The sequence below is a fragment of the Trichomycterus rosablanca genome, chromosome 21 (genome assembly GCF_030014385.1).
Source record: "Trichomycterus rosablanca isolate fTriRos1 chromosome 21, fTriRos1.hap1, whole genome shotgun sequence".
Lineage (NCBI taxonomy): Eukaryota > Metazoa > Chordata > Actinopteri > Siluriformes > Trichomycteridae > Trichomycterus > Trichomycterus rosablanca.
Window position 1 is genome coordinate 9,161,827 of NC_086008.1, and position 21,203 is coordinate 9,183,029.

The 21,203-nt window shown below is 39.5% G+C and overlaps 2 protein-coding genes across 2 annotated transcripts in view; both read right to left on the reverse strand.

The window, feature by feature from the left end:
* Nucleotides 1–2,010: 2,010 nt before the first annotated feature.
* On the reverse strand, nt 2,011–9,530 carry si:ch211-117c19.1 (myogenesis-regulating glycosidase). Its single transcript, XM_063017939.1, has 3 exons — nt 9,482–9,530; nt 6,492–6,871; nt 2,011–4,048 (listed from the first exon to the last, which is right to left on the reverse strand). Exons 2-3 carry the CDS (start codon nt 6,770–6,772, stop codon nt 2,257–2,259), a joined length of 2,073 nt encoding a protein of 690 aa, XP_062874009.1. The 5' UTR covers nt 6,773–6,871; nt 9,482–9,530; the 3' UTR covers nt 2,011–2,256.
* Nucleotides 9,531–15,389: 5,859 nt separating this feature from the next.
* mamdc2a (MAM domain containing 2a) overlaps nt 15,390–21,203 on the reverse strand; it is a 30,241-nt gene continuing 24,427 nt past the window's right edge. The window contains exons 11-14 of the mRNA XM_063018310.1: nt 18,854–19,012; nt 18,071–18,333; nt 16,955–17,039; nt 15,390–15,947 (exon numbers count right to left, since the gene is read on the reverse strand). Coding sequence (XP_062874380.1) covers nt 15,886–15,947; nt 16,955–17,039; nt 18,071–18,333; nt 18,854–19,012 — 569 coding nt within the window. The 3' untranslated portion in view covers nt 15,390–15,885. The remainder of the gene's footprint in view (nt 15,948–16,954; nt 17,040–18,070; nt 18,334–18,853; nt 19,013–21,203) is intronic.

Genomic DNA, 21,203 nt, shown 5'->3' on the forward strand with positions numbered 1-21,203 from the left:
GCTGTGTGTTGAGTTATTCTCAGAAGACAGTAAATCTACACTGCTATACAAGTTGTACACTGACTACTCTAACTTATATCCAAGTTTTATTTCTATAGTGTTGTCCCATGAAAAGATATAATAAAATATTTGCAGAAATGTGAGGGGTGTACTCACTTTTGTGATACACTGTATAATGAATTGATATTCACTTTAAAAAGCAGAGGGCACTGGCGCTATTCACCTCGCCTGGTACACGTCACTAAAGGGTTGCCAGGTTCTGAATTTTCCAGCCAAATTTATTTATGTGAGGATACTTTCTTTATTTGTATTATTCATTTATTTATTTAATGTGGGATTTATTTTAAAATTTTTATTTTAAAAGTTTTTTATTTAAAAAAAATGTGTAGCATTGTTTGGCATAGTTTGTACCTACCTCAGAAATAAAAGGACATTCATTATTTAGATAAATAAAAGATAAGCACAAATGCAGTATTTTTTTTTTTTAAGAGAAATAATAAATGGAAACTTTGTCAAAATTTGTCTTCAATTTCATTTTGTTTAAGAAAAAAAAAAAATTGGAAAAAAATTGTATTGTGAACCCAGTATCGTGAATCGCATCGCGGGTAGACTGTATCGTTACATCCCTACATCTCATAACAACATAGTTGCTCACACCAGTGATTAAGTAGCTTTAATTAGAAATCACAGGAATGTGATCTCAAACAAGCTTGTGGTCACGTGTCTGCTGTTGGCCATACGGTGCATCTTGATTTGTTGCAGTTAGGCAGGAGAAACGTCATATTCTACCTAAACCAATTCCTTAACTGACACTAGTTTAACATTCATAAATTCAAACAAAACATGCTACAAACTAAATAGATTAACAAAAAAACACAGGCAGCCTGGAATTTAAAAGCTTACGACAACACAATTCACATCTATAACAACCTACTTAAACACTGTGCCCTAAAACATACTATTTATTGACCTTAAAATATACCAATGTGTCCATATAGAGAGAGGGAAATCTGCTAGCATCCACATTCACACTCTCAGCTCTGCTCACAATTCAAATTCAACTGTTAGCTGTTGGAAAAGAAGTTTGAGGGGGATTGTATTGATGCAACAACAATAAGTCAACCCTGTTTAAATAAGTCAAAATAATCAAGGTTTTTTATCACCAACAATTTCTAGGTAGCTTAGCACACAGATCTTGTTTCATTTCAGTTACTGTCTCAGTTCATGCTTAGAGACATGATGCCAATGTATCCTCCCCTAATGTTTGCGATTTAATAAAAAGGTTTCCCTTTAGGTGCTCAGGTGGCGCAGCGGTAAAACACACTAGCACACCAGAACTGACATCTCAAACGCATCAGTTCGAGTCTCAGCTCAGCCACCCGGCAGGCTGGGCGCCTACATGAACAACGACTGGCCTTGTTGTTCGAGAGGGTGTGCCGGAGAGTCCACCCGGGAGTTACGACCTCTGCTGGCTGATTGATGGCGCCTGCACAGAGTCGAGGAATAGTGTGTGTGATCAGGGTGTGGCTCTCTGTACACAAAGCTGATCCGCATATGAACTCTCCTCGTGCAGGTGAAAAGATGCAGCCGGGACTGCACACGTGTCGGAGGGAGCGTGTGTTAGTCACGGCTCTACTCAGTCAAGAATGGAGGTCAACATCAGTAGCGAAGAAGGTTAGTCCAATCGGGTAATTGGATACAGCTAGATTGGGAGGAAAATTAGGGGGGAAATGCAGCAAAAAGGCTTCCTTTTTAAATGGAAGTTAGTCCTTTATCCTTTAACTGATCTATTACACCTGTTAGGGTGTCTCAATATTTGTTATAAATTATTTTAAAGCAGTCAAATAGTCCCTGTATGAATATGGCAAAGTAATTAAGGTTATTCATAACCAACAATATAACAATCTATGTAGTCAGACTTGTGTTTACAGTACTGCAGTGGTACTATAAACAGCTGCATGCCTTCCACTAAGAGGTCCTATTCTGAATACCACCCATAAAACACCACCTTTCAAACACCCACCAAGACTTTTACTATATTAAATACATGCTACACAGTGAACATTTCACCAAAAGGGTTTCCCGATTAAATGATAAACATTCCTGTCTTTGTTGTTTATATATATTATTAGCTTAAGTCTGGTTGCAGTTGCATACTCATCACAAGGCACCTAACTGTAGAGAAACACATGCATGGTAGTTTTTTGTTCGCTTTCTAGCTGTGTTTTATGCTGACGCTTCCCTTCTAATTTCATCTCATCCTGACCACACAAAGTAAGCGATCTCATCCAAGTCCACCGGGTAGTCAGTGAGATGAATCGGTCCTTTGTCAAAATGTTCCCCCTTGTAGCTCCGCCACCTGCCGACTGGAAGGTAAATATCTCTCTCCTGCTTGCCTGGTTCAAGAACTGGAGCTACCATCAGGTCATCCCCTATTAGAAACTGGGAATCGATTTTGTAAGCAGCTTCATCGTGAGTAGCAATCCACCACAGAGGTCGGATGATAGGATCGCCGGTGTCCAACACTTCCCCGGCGAGTTCGAGCACCCGAGGAGCCACCAGGGTTTCGTGGAGCTCTGTGAACTTCCTCGCGATCCTGACGACCTCTTCGTCATAGGCCCAGGGCGGGATTGAGAATTCCATGGCTGGCATGAACGCCGAGAGTTCTAGCCAGCGGATGTACAGTTCCTTGTCAGGTAGTCCCTGTGCTCCTTTAGTACGATTTGGATAAGCATTTCCACCAATCATATCCGGAAGGACAAACTGGTAACCGAGAATACTAACAGTAAGCACTGTAGGGATGATAGACTTGAGTCCTAGGTCATAACCCCAGAGCGAATCACGGTCATTGATTCGGAAGAAGCAAGAAATATTTTGAGACTGGTATCCAGCACGGAGCTCGGCACGGTCGTTAAAGGGTATGGCCATCTCGCTGTAGCGACGGGTGAACACGCTAGGATCATGGAGTGGCACAAAGGTTCGGAATTGCTGGGGTAAGTAGCTGGTTTCCCCTGCGTCAAACTTAAATGAAGATATTGCGTATTTGTTTTTTAAAGTACGCAGGTGTGAGGCGTACCATTCGCGAGTGTCTGGATTGGTGAAATCCAAAATTCCACCGATACCGTTCCACCAGCGGATCAAAGCAGGTAACTCCCCAGTAGGCTCTCGGACGAAGAGCCCTCTCTCCACTCCGACGCCGAAGTTACTGGAGTTGTAGTTGACAAAAGGATGCGTCCAGAGAGTGACACTGAAACCGTCTTCCTTCAGTTTTTGAAACATATGAGTGGCATTGGGAAACTTGACCGGGTCGAACTCGAATTCTCCGTATCCTCGAGTGTATCGATCATCCAGCTCTAGATGGCTCCAGTTAAAGCCGTGCGCTCGAATCTCAGAGGCGTACGTCAGAAGTTTCTCCTGATCTACGTCGGTCTTGTGCAAAGCCCAAGTGGACCAAATGGGCTTTCTAAACACAGCTTCGGCGGGAACTTTATTAGGCTTGGTAAAATAGCGACGGACCATGTATTTATGAATGGACGTGACATCGTAACCAACGCAAACGCGGTAACTCAGCTCAGCTCGGACAGGCTGTCCCGGCTCCGGCTTATAAGGACTGTTATCATATCGTGCCTGGAATCTCAGCATCTTGCTGTCCTCATCCCAGCCGAGATGGAAAGGTACAGAGTCGTTGATTTTGATAGCGGTAGCGCTGGAGGAAAGCCAGTAGCGCTCCAAGATCCCACCAAAAGCTTGTTGATTCGAATACACATCACCAGTGATAAACGGTTTGGGTTCCTGGTTTCCTGAAAAAACAATCGGCCAGTGCTGGGACCAGGACTGCGCGCCACCGTACCAGTGAGAGCCGTTGTAGGCCATGGCGTGTTCGACGGCGCGGTATACGTCCAGCTCCTCCCAGCGCACACGGTAACACATCACCGTGTTCTTAGGTTTCACTGTTTCGATGAAGAAATTCAGCTTTCCTGCTTTGGATCGGCTGCAGCTGAGAATTCGGCCTTCCTTCGAGCAAGAATCCAGATCCAGAGAACCTGACCTGAAATAAACCATAAGAGGAGAATATTTGAACGAAAAAAGGTCCGACAAATCACGTAGTGTGAACTAGGCATTAGATTTAACAAAAATCTAAGGGTGTGGCCGCTCCTGAAAACAGTGCTTTACAAAGCCAGGTCTTGCCCTGACACTCTTTTTACTTGCAAGACGTGTAGGAGTAGGGCTGCAACTAACGATTATTTTAGTAGTCGGCTAATCTGACGATTATTTTTTCGATTAGTCGACTAGTCAACGACTATTTATGTCATACCCTCCATCTCTGCCTTAACATAACAAAACTCTGTTATGTTATTTAAGTTCCAATATCATATTAAAATAATGACCCATGAAACATGAATATGAAACTTAAGCTTGATAGTTTAATTAAATATATTTGAAACATTAATACACAATCACAATAAAAAAAATCAATGAAATAAGAAAGCTTTGGACAGAATTAGAAACTGTTATGTTTCAGAAGTTATCACTCTGGAAGTCAAAAACATTTATAACATGTCCTTGAGAAACATGTCTGTGAAGACCTCAGCCATTTGAGGGGTGCATGAACCTCTTCTCATCCACACTCCATTGCTTAGTGCTATTAATAGAAAGAGCAAAAGAGAAAGCTGTATTAATTATCACAAACTGAAGGCTATGTATCATAGTTTATTACAAATAGTGTACTGGCTATGCCAACTAAACCATAACAGGTTAAATATCTTAACTGAATTATCTGTTGAGCTAACTAGCTATCATTAAGTGGAGAACGCTTATTATTTAGAATGAATGCTCTCATTAACGTGAGCAAAAAATAACGTTAGGGTATAACGTTAAGTTATATAACGTTACTCCTAATAAATCACTGATTAACTATTGCACTTGATGCGTTAGCTTAGCTATCAAACCTAAAAAAATAGCGATCTCTTAGGAAGTTTTCCGACAGGTACTCTAACATTAACAAACATTAGCTACAGTACATTGGTTAAAGAATGAAGCGGTGGAAAACCTTACCTGTCCTGAATAACGCTGGTCATCACGGCTGCAGGGTGCTCGCGTTTCAGATGCTCATGCATCACCGTGTTGCTGGCGTGAAACAACAACTCTGCTCTGCAGTGTCTGCATTCAGCTCGTTTCTTTGGTTTATTTTGGCTGAAATGCTCCTGAAATACTTTAGAAAGTTTCGGTCTCTTTATCTTTGCCTCTCTGTCTTCATAAACTCCCCGCTGTGCCATGGAAGCGATGCTGCGCCCCCTGCAGTTCCTTTAGTGCGTTGCCATAATAACGACGCTTCGACAATGAAATTGCACGTCGACAAATTTTTATAGTCGACGTTATCGATTATGTCGGCTAATCGTTGCAGCCCTATGTAGGAGAGCCACACAATGCCGTTCTCAATCAAGCACACTTTTTGCAGGCGTATCCATGCAGGTGCCTGGCTGGTCGATAGCACAGCTGAGATTAAAACTAGCGCATCGCACTAATGTGCCACCTGACCTCCCACATTGGGCCTTTTACTAAAATGTTTCAGTGTTTCTTTGGGCATTTGTTACCTGTTAATCAAAAGAGCATTTCTGAAATAAAGAGCATATTGGATGAGACGGTCTGGTTTGTAATAGAGGTTCCAATTTATCCCATGAGCAGGGCGTGTGGCTGAACACCTGAACTAAATTAAGAGGGGTGTCCACATACTTGTGACCATAAAGAGGAAATACACAAACCAGGCATAACAGGTGAAGTGAATAACACTGATTATCTCTTCATCACAGCACCTGTTAGTGGGTGGGATATATTAGGCCACAAGTGAACATTTTATCCTCAAAAGTTGATGTTAGAAGCAGGAAAAATGGGCAAGCGTAAGGATTTGAGCGAGTTTGACAAGGGCCAAATTGCGATGGCTAGACGACTGGGTCAGAGCATCTCCAAAACTGCAGCTCTTCCTGGTCTGCAGTGGTCAGTATCTATCCAAAGTGATCCAAGGAAGGAACAGTGGTAAACCGGCGACAGGGTCATGGGCGGCCAAGGCATCAAGATGCACGTGGGGGGCTGGCCTGTGAGGTCCGATCCAACAGACGAGCTACTGTAGCTCAAATTGCTGAAGAAGTTAATGCTGGTTCTGATAGAAAGGTGTCAGAATACACAGTGCATCACAGTTGCAGGGCTGTTTTGGCAGCAAAAGGGGGACCAACACAATATTAGGAAAGTGGTCATAATGTTATGGTATGTCCCAACACGAAACAAAATATCCTTAATTAATAAAAATGATGGCAATCTGGTCCCACTGTGGTTTACAAGATGGGACAAGGGGACAATTGTGTACAAACCCCTCTTTATTTATTTATTTATTTAATTATTATTATTTTTCTCAGCTACCCATATTTTTGGCTTGGAATCCAGACCCAGGGTTTCAAAAACTACAGCATCCAAAAAAATTAAGTGCATATTCTTACCTGAATGCAATTCGAAAGATGATGGCGCCGGCTTGGTTGCGGATGACAAATCCGTCTTTGTTCAGGTCGAGCAGTTCGGTCTTCAGTCGATCTGCCTTACGCAGAGACGCAGAGTAATAGCACCAGGCTGCCACGGCGGCGATGACCAGCACTGCTCCGAACAAGCTGGCCATGACGAGTCGGCGTCCGCGACGATCAGCTCGGCTCTTCTTTGAAGGCGTGTACTGGCGCATGGCACCGAGGCCGACATCTCCAACGGTTGCCGGGACAATCTGGTACATCTTTGTAAGTAGCAGGTGACGACTTCTACATGGGTCAGGGTGAATGTGCTATGATGTACTGGACAGTGTTGGGCTTATTTCTGCTTTTCATCCCGATACCTGAAGAGAGAAAACAAAAGTCAGAGTTGAGACCATTTATGCTTCCTTACATTGCTGAAAAGGTTTTGATTTAACAGGGGTGACAATAATCAAGCTTGAATTTGTCTAGTTTAATTATTGTTTGTTTGTTTGTATTGGTTTAATGCCATGCCAGTGCAACACATGGGTTCCATTCATGGCAGGATCATTCAGTCTTCTCTTAGTTCTAAACTGCTTTAGATTAAGTGTGTATGTTAAATGTCACCTTTGCACAGGCAGTACAATGAATGATGAAGACAAAAGTTGTCCCCCACCCCAGCTCCAACTGTATCTGATACCTAGCAGATAACAACCTATACCATGATGAGGGGTTTTGGACCACCCCTAGCACTAATGTAACATGGCACATTAATTAAAAGTATCCTTTAAAGTCGAGCTTTTCTTTTATCATTCCTCCTGTTTAAACCCTTTGTTTGCAGTTCTTTTGTAATGTCTGTACAGACCTTTAGGCATGTATTGAGCCATACTGTTCCCAACACAAGATCCATGATTGGGTCTCACATTAAACACACTGTGTCATTGATTTTATAGATGTGGGACAAAGTCCTCCCCTACAGAGTAAAGCTTTGCTGAGATAGCATATCAGAAAGAACCAAGATACTGTACCTAAAAGCATTCATCAGTCTAATGTGTTATTATGACTCCCTAAAATAGTGGTTGTGGGTTTGTGAAAAGAAGAAGTTTATAAACACCCTTATTATTACTTTCATGTAAAGGAAACACTGCGTCAGCAAGTTTCACAGGCATGATAGTTTCTTGTGCAACAGTTATTATGACACTACTGAGCAAAAATAAACGCTGGTTATGCAGGTTGTGTGTCGTAGCAAGTCTGATATAGACAAAGAAAATTTCAGATGCAGCAACTAAATATAACTAATAACAAGCATATCACAGGGTGCTACTATACTGCTGCAGTCTATGCTATTTAAAAGCATGAATAAACTGGCTAAGTGGGTAGCACTGTCACCTCACAGCAAGAAGGTCGTGGGTTTGATCCCCAGGTGGACTGATGAATCTTGTGTAATGAGTAACTACCGTTCCTGTCATGAATGTAACAAAAAGTGTAAAACATGACGTTCAAATCCTAATAAACAAACAAACAGTTAAAAACTAGCTTCAATTGAACCGAATGGGTATGGTGGAAACAAGTATGGTGTAACCTAAAACAAGTGATTTTGTATACAGTTAAGCTCAGATGCTTACAAACACTGATAAGTGACAATGTTGGTAAGCACTTATACAAAATGTTGGTGAGCAAAAAAGCAGCTCAGAATACATAACAGTTAAAGCTTTAAAGCAGATGGGCTACAACTGCAGAAGACCATAGTGAGAATCTAAATTTTCAGTGCACACTTAATAAACATGAAATAGGACTTGGTAACAGAAAAAATGTTACCTGGTCTAATAAATATCGATTTCTGCTACAAAATGCAGATTGTATAATAAGAATTACAATTTGAGTACAAGCTTCATATTGCACTATTCCCAGCGAACAATAGGTTTAATGTACTTCAATGGACCGGAGAGTGGCACGGTGGCTAAGTGGGTAGCACTGTCGCCTCACAGCAAGAAGGTCCTGGGTTCGTTCCCCAGGTGGGGCGGTCCGGGTCCTTTCTGTGTGGAGTTTGCATGTTCTCCCCGTGTCCGCATGGGTTTCCTCCCACAGTCCAAAGACATGCAAGTGAGGTGAACTAGAGATACTAAATTGTCCATGACTGTGTTTGATATGACCTTGTGAACTGATGAACCTTGTGTAATGAGTAACCACCGTTCCTGTCATGAATGTAACCAAAGTGTAAAACATGATGTTAAAATCCTAATAAACAAACAAACAAACATAAACTTCAATGTCCTCCCCAGTTACCAGATCTGAACCTATTGTACCACCTTTGGAATGTGGCAAAACAGAAGTATTGTGGTGGGACAGTTCCCTTCGGGGATTAATAAAGTACTCAATCAATCAATCAAACTCAGTGGTTAAGATACTGGACTAACAATTGAAAGGTTGCCACTGTTGGGCCCCTGAGCAAGGCCCTTGTCCATTACTTGTTCGTATCGTATTCTGTAACAATTGTAAGTGGCTTAAGAAGTAAAAATTTTGTGTAAAATTATTGTGACACTTTATAAACATCCAAATTCATTTTTGAAAATGATAAATTCATAGTTTTAGTTAAGCCTGTTTATTAACTGCTTATAGCTTTTGTTGCATGAATAGTGAATCTTCAGCACAGGACAATGTGAACGTCGTCGACATAACTCACTATAGTAGGAAACGTTTGTTACCCAGATACACAGGTAAATTAAGAATGAAAGGTTGGTAATTGACTTGTTTATATTATATAAATATATGATACATGTTATAAGCAATTCAGTGTGAGGAATGGCTCACAGGTCGCTGTTTCAATATGCGCTATTCCAGTTGTTGTTGTTCTCTGTAACCAGAAGCAGCTCGACATATTTCCCAAAAACAACAAAATAATATATTATATCCTCTCCTGTATGTTCGTACACTTTAAAATAAGCATTTAACGTGAATACGTGTAGAAAAATAAGGAGAATTGTGGAACTTACTTCGTACCTTGTAACCAGCCGCAGTATCTGAACTCTGTTCCTCAGCAGTGAGCAAGTTTTAGAATAGTCACGTGATTAAAGAAGCTCGCTCAGGTGGCATTCTGGGAAATGTAGTATCCGTGCTACAGCGTCTAACATCTTGATTTTATATGAATTTAGCCATGCACATGTCGATTTTCTTTATTAAGTTTACACCAGTCATCCTCAAACCACTTTTGGAAATGTGAAGTCCAGCATACTATGGTAATTTATGGTAATACTTTCTAGTGCACTATGTAGGGAACATAATTAATTATGTAATACACTATCTAGTGCACTATGTAGGGAACATAAATCCGTGATCTGATATACAATCTAGTGCACTACGTAGGAAACATAAATTCATATCTAAAATACTATCTAGTGCACTATGTAGGGAACATAAATCCATTATCTGATATACAACTTTGTGCACTATGTACGGAACATAAATCCGTTAACTAATACGCTACCTAAAGCATTATGTAAGAAACATAAGTCTGTTATCTAGTTTACTATCTAGTGCACTAAGTAAGGAACATAAATTATTTTCTAATATACAATCTAGTGCACTATGTAGGGAACGTTAATCTATTATCTTTCACACTCTCTAGTGCACCATGTAGGGAACGTTAATCTATTATCTTTCACACTATCTAGTGCACTATGTTGGGAACATAAATCTATTATCTTTCACACTATCTAGTGCACCATGTAGGGAACGTTAATCTATTATCTTTCACACTATCTAGTGCACTATGTTGGGAACGTTAATCTATTATCTTTCACACTATCTAGTGCACCATGTAGGGAACGTTAATCTATTATCTTTCACACTAACTAGTGCACCATGTAGGGAACGTTAATCTATTATCTTTCACACTATCTAGTGCACCATGTAGGGAACGTTAATCTATTATCTTTCACACTATCTAGTGCACTATGTTGGGAACATAAATCTATTATCTTTCACACTATCTAGTGCACCATGTAGGGAACGTTAATCTATTATCTTTCACACTATCTAGTGCACTATGTTGGGAACATAAATCTATTATCTTTCACACTATCTAGTGCACTATGTTGGGAACATAAATCTATTATCTTTCACACTATCTAGTGCACTATGTTGGGAACATAAATCTATTATCTTTCACACTATCTAGTGCACTATGTTGGGAACATAAATCTATTATCTTTCACACTATCTAGTGCACTAGTGTGTTTGTGATGTGAACAGTTAGCTAAGTAGCTCAGTGAACAGTTAGCAGCTCCTAAAAGTTCTGTTATCACCCATATATATCCTTTGGTGTGTGCGAGAGGTTTTTTAGCTTTATTTTTGGGCTTGGGGGGTCGGGGTCGAGGTCCGGGGGTACCTCCCTGAAATGAGATTTTGCAACTTGGGATGTCTGAGTAAGATAACCTGCACGTTAGCGTTTGCGTGTCTAGTAGGGACGGGCAGATCGATCCAAATATCGATAGTATTGTGGCGCCGGCGAGTAGAAAGGAGAGCGACGGGGCCGCGAGTGAGCTTATTGCCTTTATAAAACGGCGGTCAACATAAAATATAATAAATACAACAATGTTTAATTCATAAATGTATTTATTGTGTATAAACTTACAATAAAGCATTCTTCCGCGACGCCAGGTAGTTCGATTAACAGTGTTGCTAGGCAACATGAGGGCGAACATAACATTAACTTTTTCTTTTCAGTGGCGTATTAATATGGAATGATGTGAGGTGGTCATAAGTGTGGGCGTTTATCGGGGATTTCGAACGGCTTCGAACGCGGCTCAGCCAATCAGATTTTAGGACCGGAACTATCCGTTTTATAAAGTAGATTTTACAACCAGTAATTTTACTTTTACTGAAGTATGTTTTGTATTAAGAATTGTAATTCGCTACATTTTAAATAACATCCGTTACTGAGTAAAAAAACGCTAAAAAATCACGTCTGGGAAACTGCTGCAGTGAATTCTGGGATGGAAAATAAACTGGTGCTAAAATAAAGGAGCTGTAATCTACTGTAGGTATAGAGTAGGGAAGGGTGATTTTAAAAGTTTAACATGTTTGGAGTTTGATGTTTCGTTATTTGACAACATTTGACAGCAAAGTTTTGTCTCACATCTTGAATGTGTATATATTTTTTACTTAACGTGTATTTTATGTCTGTCTACAATGTCTGTGCAATATTTTTTGATTTATTTATTTATTTTTTACTATGTATATCTTTTTTTTTTTTAACTTAATGTATATTTTGTCTTGTATATGCTCTTTTTTCATATTCTGCACATTGGAGCTTGAGAAACGCAATCTCGTTCAGCTGTGCACTCCTAGCTGTATAGTCTGAATGACAATAAAGTTCACTTTGACTTTGACTTGAAGGTTTTCTTTGGGTCATTTAGTGAAAGTCACAACACCTGTATCCTTGACTTGTTTTGAGTTATGGATTTGCAGTATGACTGTTGTTTGGTATTTGTTGGTGATAAAAGAAGGCTGGTCTATAGAATCCACAATTAAAGCCAACTTGAGTGGTTATACAGTTTGAAAAAGTTTTATGGGATGGTCTGTACTAAAATGACACGTTACACATCCCTAAATGTTTTAAATGTTGTATCAACATGTTGTTTTCTGGTGTATTTTAATTAAAAACAACTATTGTAAGATATATCCACTTGGTTTGTTTGCATTACACAGGAGAGACACACACCCTGCTGTAAAAAAGTAACTAAGTAATGTTTACTCTGAGTACATTTTAAATGAGTTTTTGACTTAAGTAAAATTCATTAAAGTAATAGTACTTTTACTTGAGTACAATATTTTAGTACTCTTTCCACCTCTGGTAATAAATATTGCATGGCCTGGTTGCACAAGCACTTCCTATTTTGACTGTATAATAAATAATGGTCAATGTCAAGGACACTCATTATATGACGGAATGATGTTTTATACCACCATCAAAACACACTTCTTTCAGTGATGTGTAAGACCGATGTTACTGTTAGACCACTGATGTCACTGTGGTGCGATGATTCCAACGTTTCACAAGCTCGAATCTATCTCCGAATCATTGGTTTCATTTGCATCGATCTCTCAAAAGCACCACTTACTGTATATCATCACTATTCAGCACGATTCTCCTGTTTCATAAGAAAGTAGAGACCAAAGCTCCGTCCGCATGCGCAGTCATTTTTCTGATCTATCCCATAATTAAACTGGAGCTGATAGATGGCAGAAAGAGGAGATTCGGCTCTTTACAAGTGTAAGAAAATAAAAACACGTTCAGCTCGTATAAAACCTGTTCAGTCTGATAGTGAAGCCTCAGTGCTCAAAACACAACATGGAAACGTGATGAATTGTATTTTCTTTAGTGTTTGAGCTCCTGTACAGACGCTGTTGCGGTGCAGCCACATTGTTTCATGTTTATTTACTCTTCTTTATGTAAAATAATCCGAGCCAGCGACCGGACAAGTTACCTCAACAAAGATCCACATGATGGCGCAGAAACACCACAAACATTCAGACAGAAAACGCTTCATTTAATCAGATTTCCGTTTATTATCAAAACTGTCATACATAATGAGTACAAATTATTTTATTTAAATATAAATAAGCAATATTATACGCATTAAAATGAATGATGTGCATCCTGAGTCGGCTTAGTAATTCAGTAGTTTATTACTTGTTGCTCATAGGTTTAGTGTTTGTGACGTCACCGGTGCGCCATTGTGATTGTATTGTTTTGTGAAAGTAGCAGCAAAGACACCTGTGTAAATTATTTTTTGTTCTTTTGAAGTAGTGAAAGCTGGAGAAGCAGACGTGAAAAGAGAGGAAACCAAACCGAGACAAACTCAGCAAGGATACCAGGAACCGTTATTTGGATAAATGATCATCTGTTAACAGCATTGATAAGCTAAATTGGTTGGGCTTGTAGCGGTAAATGTTTGTATTGTTTATGCAGATTATTTTAAGTGTTTAGTTTTTGTCTGTGTCTACTTACAAGTACAAATAAAGTACATAGATTGAAACATAACTGTACTTGATTATTGTCCTGATTTGCACACACTTAAAAACAATGCTTCTTTAGTCAAGACGATGGTTCATTTGCATGCTTAAAGGCTTCTTTGCAATATAAAATGGGTCTTGGAATGTGAAAATACACCTGTTCTGTTTGTGCAATTAGACTGAGACATGAAAAAGTGTGTAGTTCCAGGGGAAATGTTGCCACAAAGTGTATTAGTCCGTTTTATTATTTGATTTAGTAAAGAGTATTACTAGAAAAGTGCATGTCAATCAGGAAGAAATCACACCGACATTCACATTTGCACTGGCGTATAAGCCTATAAATACATACAGTATGTTTTTATTATTGTCAGGAAAAGAAACAATGCAAACCACATTAATGTTAGTTACCATGGTTTTGTGTTCTTTATGCCACTCTTAAAGCAGCAAAAGTGTATATTTATCCCCCTGATTAAACTTTATTTTGGATCTAATTAGTATTTTTTCATTCTTCTTTTATTTCTGACAGAAACCTTTGCACATATACAGAAATAGGGGCAAATTTATGAAAATAATAGTGTAAATTAAAAAATACGTAAAGTACGAACCCACCTTACGCACTTTACGCAACTTACGTAATCGGCGCATGCGCAGTGAGACTCATTTCGTGTGTGTCTTATGATGAATAAGTGCTCATTGTTTTTGACTTTGTGCTTGTAAATGTAAACAGATTAGCATCTATTTATAAATGTAAAGGAACAAGGACACATATATTCGGTCTCTATTTGAAATGTAGATATTTATTCACCCGGCAACCACAACTATGTGGTATGAGTTACTTAGCCGCTTGGTGGTGATACGCTGTGATGGTAATGTGAGAAAGTAAAGCATCCAGAAAACAAATAAATCTGACCGCTTTAGACATCTGAATTTATCTACAGTACAACTCTACAAAGAGCAGCGACTTACAAAATATGTTACAATATTAATATGATAGTTATAAGTACAGAGTGCTTATAGAAACAGAAATCACTGAAATTAGCCTAGCAGCTAACACTAGCGACTAAGCTAATAAGTACCGGTGTTATTGACGTCTGGTATTAAATCACAGCTGTAATGTCCTTCGTATAGTCAGTATATTGCACACAGTACGAAAAGTCTTTGTTGTATATCTTTCATAATAATAATAATAATAGTTTTGGTGTATGAGTTATTTGGGTTTTAGTCAGTATCTCAGCTGTGAACTAGTTGGCTAGGCTTGGTATTGCCACATTCACACGGCTAGTCTAACCTTGTTGGTACGGGTGGGCTGATCGATCCAAATATTGGTAATATTGCGCCTCACAGCAAGAAGGTCCTGGGCTCGATCCCCAGGTGTGGCGGTCCTTTCTGTGCGGAGTTTGCATGTTCTCCCCATGTCTGCATGGGTTTCCTCCCGGTGCTCCGGTTTCCTTCCACAGCCCCAAAACATGCAGCCAGGCTAACTGGAGACACTGAATTGTCCTATAGGTACCTAGAATGCCGGTAGAATGCATAAACCAGTGCACTGTAGTGCAGGTCCCAAGCCTGGATAAATATGGATCTTGATTCATTACGTGTTGTCAATCATTAACACCGTTCAATAAAGACAAAATATTTATATTACTGACTTGGGTGAAGAGCTAACCATATTTTATGAGTGAATACTGTAAAAATATATTTTTCTTGCAGCTGTATGTAAATAACATGACATACATGTTTGTATACTGTATGTTGATACATACAGGTCATTTTAACCTTCTGAGGCCACAGACAGTAAAAAAGTCACTAAGAATAAGTCAAAATAACACAGACATAAAAATATTTATTAAATCTCAAAGGTTTTTAGAGCTTCCATATCAAACAATGTGTCTTCATTTGATTTGAATGCAAGTAAAAAGTACAAAACAATAATGTATCAAAAACCAACATATCAAAAGCCAACAAAAGTGGTATATAACTGACTTACTTTAATTATTTGATTACACACAATATAAACAATAAAAACATGATTTTTGTTTCTGCATAAATACACAGTGTCCATATTAAAAAAGTGAAAGTGCTCTTTGGGTGAATTTTAAAGCAAGAAGACACCCAACCATAAAATACTGGGTAATGCCAGCACAGAAAAAAAGCACAGAACCTCGAAAACAATTACACCAGCATTTATAAAATGAGATGTGCACAAGCTGTCCATGTGACCTCTAAAACTGGAACTTTATTTTCCCAAGCAGACACCGAGAATGTAAATTCCGCTAAGACAAGCAATAAAATGCGACTCTCAGCATGGTCATGTGTAATTAAATCACAACCCAACCCAACAACAAACAAATAGATACAGACATACAATATTCCAGTGCCTTTCTCAGTACTCAATCTCGTTGAAGTTCTCTGAGAAGCCCGAGTATGACATGCTGTCTCCAAAATCTATGAGGAAAGAGGGAGTAAAAGGATAGTTAGTAGTGGAAGCAAGAGAGCATAAAAAATGACATCACAATATTTGTTAATACCATCTTTTAAAGCAATCTTATAATAATATGTGCCAGTTTTTCTATTCAAGGTGCATAAGCTCTAAATTTCATTGTTGTTACAAGAAGATTTTAACATTACCCAATTTGACTTCATGCATTTTATTCTTAATAGGTAGTAGGTTTGCATCAGCTGTATTTAGAGTTGCTATTTATTTAGTGCTATTTAGCACTAAAGGTTGGGAGAATTTAAGGGGCACTGGGAGCGAGTCTAATGGAAATCTAAGAAGGTATATAAAAAGTATAAAAATATTTTTCCATAGACATTTGATACTGTTATTTTGATCATGTTGTTTTAATTCTGTCAGGTTCTGCAGACATTTTCATCTTGTTTGTAAAAGTTACCAATCAAACATGGACCACTGCATCTTTAAATCAAATTATTATTGTTATAATTATAAACCATTTAGGGGAAGGTGAACAATGTAATTTTATCTGGTATTATTATTAATTATTATTATTATTATTATTTATTATAATTATTATCACCGTTCTTTTCATAGAGGTCATAGAGGCTATTTTAAATGTGTAAAACTGATATGGAGTTATTAAGTAATTAAGTTTGCTTATAGAAAGTAGCCTTAGTGATGATAAAAATCATATCAGTATTGGTATCAACCGACTCTAAGCTTTTATGTTTTCTATTATAGAAAGAATAAAAAATGGGATTAATAGGACAACTTTTCTAAAGTCTGTCTAGTTTCGCCAACAAACATAATAAAGACATAACAGGCATAATTATTAATGTTGTTATGGTAATAGGACACATTCCCTTCCTAACTACTGCTAAATACATCAATAAGCATGCCTCCTATTTATGGTTATAGATCTGTATAGACTTAAGGGAATTATGTTTGTGCAGAACTAAACAGCTTTTTAGGAAAAGTATCTGTAAGTCATACAAACCATTGCAGGGTCCCATTCGGAACACTACGTCATCAATAGCAATATCACTTCTGATTGAAGGGCCCCTTATGGCTTCAAATATAATCTGTCAAAGAAAACACAGGACACCTCGAACAACTTAATTCAACTCAGCACTCAATTCAAATAATTGTTAAAACAAATATACTGATCTGTCTCATTGTTTTCTGATTCTTATTTCTTTCTGATTCTGAACTTGTTTGGTTTTAAGTCTAGAAATGTGTCATTTTGACCAACATTTTATTACCTTGAAGGCTTAGCAGTTCCTTGACCACAGCATGAACTGCCACAACAACTCTTGTGTAAGCAGTTGTAAAGCATTGCATATATATAATTTACTCTGACAACCCTACAATACAAAAGAGCTCAGAACCCATAGTGGAAGCCACACTAACCACCTAATTGATGCTGGACAGATTGGCCCTGGTAGAAAAAATAAGGACTTTGCGCTGTCCATACAACAACAACCTGTTGCTTCGCCCATGCATCTGGATGATACATATCACTGCATGTGCTGTGCTGATGTCCAGGTTTTTCTTCAGACTTCTTCTGACTATGTGTCTCTATGAGCTCAATGAGCACATGTTTCTCTAGTTTTGACATGGTAAATCATGTGTATAGCTTACAATATATGCCATCTTGTTGTTTTAGTTTTGTTACCTAGATTCTAGTTATTTGTTTTTCCAGACCAGGTCTGAATCTAGTACTTTTTGGTTTTGACATTTGCTTGTGTTTTACCTTTAATGATGAACCTTCCAGCATTAAATGTCTAACTAGGCTTCGACCCCTGCTTTGACCCCTTGCTTTAATAACAAGACTTCCGACTCAACATACTGATATGCAACAAGTCAGCCAAGCACTTTCTCAATGTTCAAACAGCATGAATAGATCCAACCTATCATTAACTTGCTCATACTCACAACCCTAACACCGATGTCCTGTGATCAATCTAGCATCAAAATGCTTTGTTCTTCATTTGCTATATCTCATTATCTCAACCACTTTGATGTCTAATTTGATCACTGGACCACTATGTGCTGGATCAGTGGACAGATAATTGGCATGTGTGAGGTAGTACATGTGACTCCATGCTCTCACCTTGTGCTTGGTAAAGCATTCATAATCCACGGTGGCCTTCATCCAGGAGATACTCTGCTCTCTGTGTCTACTCCAGAGCACTCTTTCTTTCTTATGTCTGTCCTCCTGTCGCAGCAGGACATTGAGGATGCCTGTTCCTGATCCATACATGTGGTAGAAGAAGGTCAGACACTGGGGACTGTATGAGCCCCGCAGCTCTGGTATTAACAGTCGTGCAGGGTGGCCAGGTAGCATGTGAGATGCCTCAATGAACATGTAGTACCCTTTGAGAAGCAGAAATGATAAATGATAGTTTATTAGCATGGCAATACACATGTTGCCATTGCCCCAGTAAAGCTGCAAAAGTAGAAATGTGATTTAATTGTTTTTTTTTTAAATGTTAAAGTCTCATTCCTCAGACTCCAGCGCAATGTTTTCACACAATGGAACTATTTTAGTATAAGCTGATACAGTAGATGGGCCTTGAATGTGGTCCTCTGTGAGATCATGTCATATCTGATCATACTGTGATGATTTTTCCAGTTTTGGTCAAAAACAGCCTCTGATAAATGTCCAAATTTTTGGTGAATGAAACTAATTGCAATTACCCACATGCATATTTCCCAATCTTTAATATCAGATCCACTTCTGAAAATAAAAAGTAGGTCACTTCTGCAGTATAAGTGGGGACCTGGCAACCACTTTCGGAAACGTTTGCTGTTGTTTACAGCTGGTTTTGGGAGGCAAATAAATTATTGACAAAACTACATTAGGAAGCATAAGCCTGATATATTGACGACTCACCTACCCCTAAGGTATGGTCCCCTTTGGGTCCTGTGTAGGACGTGGGTGTCCACCCCCTGGTCCGTAACCAGTGTATTTCTTTCTTACTCTTCTTCTCCTGAGTATATCCACAGTCACCCGTCTCAAAGTAACAGTGTCCTGGTGGTGGTCGCAGTGGCCCTGTGGAAAATTGATAAATGATTTTTTACAAATGAAAAAAAAAGCCACTCCTTAATTATTAAGCAGGTTTGTATTTGTGTTTGTATATACACACACACACATACACCGACCAGACATGACCACTGACAGATGAAGTAAATAACACTGATTATCTCTTCCTCATGACAGCTGTTAGTGGGTGGGATATATTAGGCCGCAAGTGAACATTTTATCCTCAAAGTTGATGAGTTAGAAGCAGGAAAATGGGCGAGCGTAAGGATTTGAGCGAGTTTGACAAGGGCCAAATTGTGACGGCTAGACGACTGGGTCAGAGTATCTCCAAAACAGCAGCTCTTGTGGGGTGTTCCCCATCTGCAGTGGTCAGTATCTATCAAAAGTGGTCCAAGGAAGGAACAGTGGTAAACCGGCGACAGGGTCATGGGCGGCCAACAGACGAGCTACTGTAGCTCAAACTGCTGAAGAAGTTTACGCTGGTTCTGATAGAAAGGTGCCAGATTCCATGCCTCGATGGGTCAGGCAGGGCAGCAAAGGGGGGGACCAACACAATATTAGGAAGGAGGCCATAATGTTATACCTGATCGGCGTATACAGTGTATCACAAAAGTGAGTACACCCCTCACATTTCTGCAAATATTTTATTATATCTTTTCATGGGACAACACTATAGACATGAAACTTGGATATAACTTAGAGTAGTCAGTGTACAACTTGTATAGCAGTGTAGATTTACTGTCTTCTGAAAATAACTCAACATACAGCCATTAATGTCTAAATGGCTGGCAACATAAGTGAGTACACCCCACAGTGAACATGTCCAAATTGTGCCCAAAGTGTCAATATTTTGTGTGACCACCATTATTATCCAGCACTGCCTTAACCCTCCTGGGCATGGAATTCACCAGAGCTGCACAGGTTGCTACTGGAATCCTCTTCCACTCCTCCATGATGACATCACGGAGCTGGTGGATGTTAGACACCTTGAACTCCTCCACCTTCCACTTGAGGATGCGCCACAGGTGCTCAATTGGGTTTAGTCCATCACCTTTACCTTCAGCTTCCTCAGCAAGGCAGTTGTCATCTTGGAGGTTGTGTTTGGGGTCGTTATCTTGTTGGAAAACTGCCATGAGGCCCAGTTTTCGAAGGGAGGGGATCATGCTCTGTTTCAGAATGTCACAGTACATGTTGAAATTCATGTTTCCCTCAATGAACTGCAGCTCCCCAGTGCCAGCAACACTCATGCAGCCCAAGACCATGATGCTACCACCAACATGCTTGACTGTAGGCAAGATACAGTTGTCTTGGTACTTCTCACCAGGGCGCCGCCACACATGCTGGACACCATCTGAGCCAAACAAGGTTATCTTGGTCTCGTCAGACCACAGGGCATTCCAGTAATCCATGTTCTTGGACTGCTTGTTTTCAGCAAACTGTTTGCTGGCTTTCTTGTGCGTCAGCTTCCTTCTGGGATGACGACCATGCAGACCGAGTTGATGCAGTGTGCGGCGTATGGTCTGAGCACTGACAGGCTGACCTCCCACGTCTTCAACCTCTGCAGAAATGCTGGCAGCACTCATGTGTCTATTTTTTAAAGCCAACCTCTGGATATGACGCCGAACACGTGGACTGAACTTCTTTGGTCGACCCTGGCGAAGCCTGTTCCGAGTGGAACCTGTCCTGGAAAATTGCTGTATGACCTTGGCCACCATGCTGTAGCTCAGTTTCATGGTGTTAGCAATCTTCTTATAGCCCAGGCCATCTTTGTGGAGAGCAACAATTCTATTTCTCACATCCTCAGAGAGTTCTTTGCCATGAGGTGCCATGTTGAATATCCAGTGGCCAGTATGAGAGAATTGTACCCAAAACACCAAATTTAACAGCCCTGCTCCCCATTTACACCTGGGACCTTGACACATGACACCAGGGAGGGACAACGACACATTTGGGCACAATTTGGACATGTTCACTGTGGGGTGTACTCACTTATGTTGCCAGCCATTTAGACATTAATGGCTGTGTGTCGAGTTATTTTCAGAAGACAGTAAATCTACACTGCTATACAAGTTGTACACTGACTACTCTAAGTTATATCCAAGTTTCATGTCTATAGTGTTGTCCCATGAAAAGATATAATGAAATATTTGCAGAAATGTGAGGGGTGTACTCACTTTTGTGATACACTGTATATACATAT

Bases quoted from the DNA above. Each gene is read 5' to 3' on its own strand.
- si:ch211-117c19.1 (XM_063017939.1), bottom strand. From the start codon at position 6,772: ATGTACCAGATTGTCCCGGCAACCGTTGGAGATGTCGGCCTCGGTGCC. The intron at 4,049-6,491 runs GTAAGAATATGC...GGTTTATTTCAG, and splicing joins ATCTTTCGAATTGCATTCAG to GTCAGGTTCTCTGGATCTGG.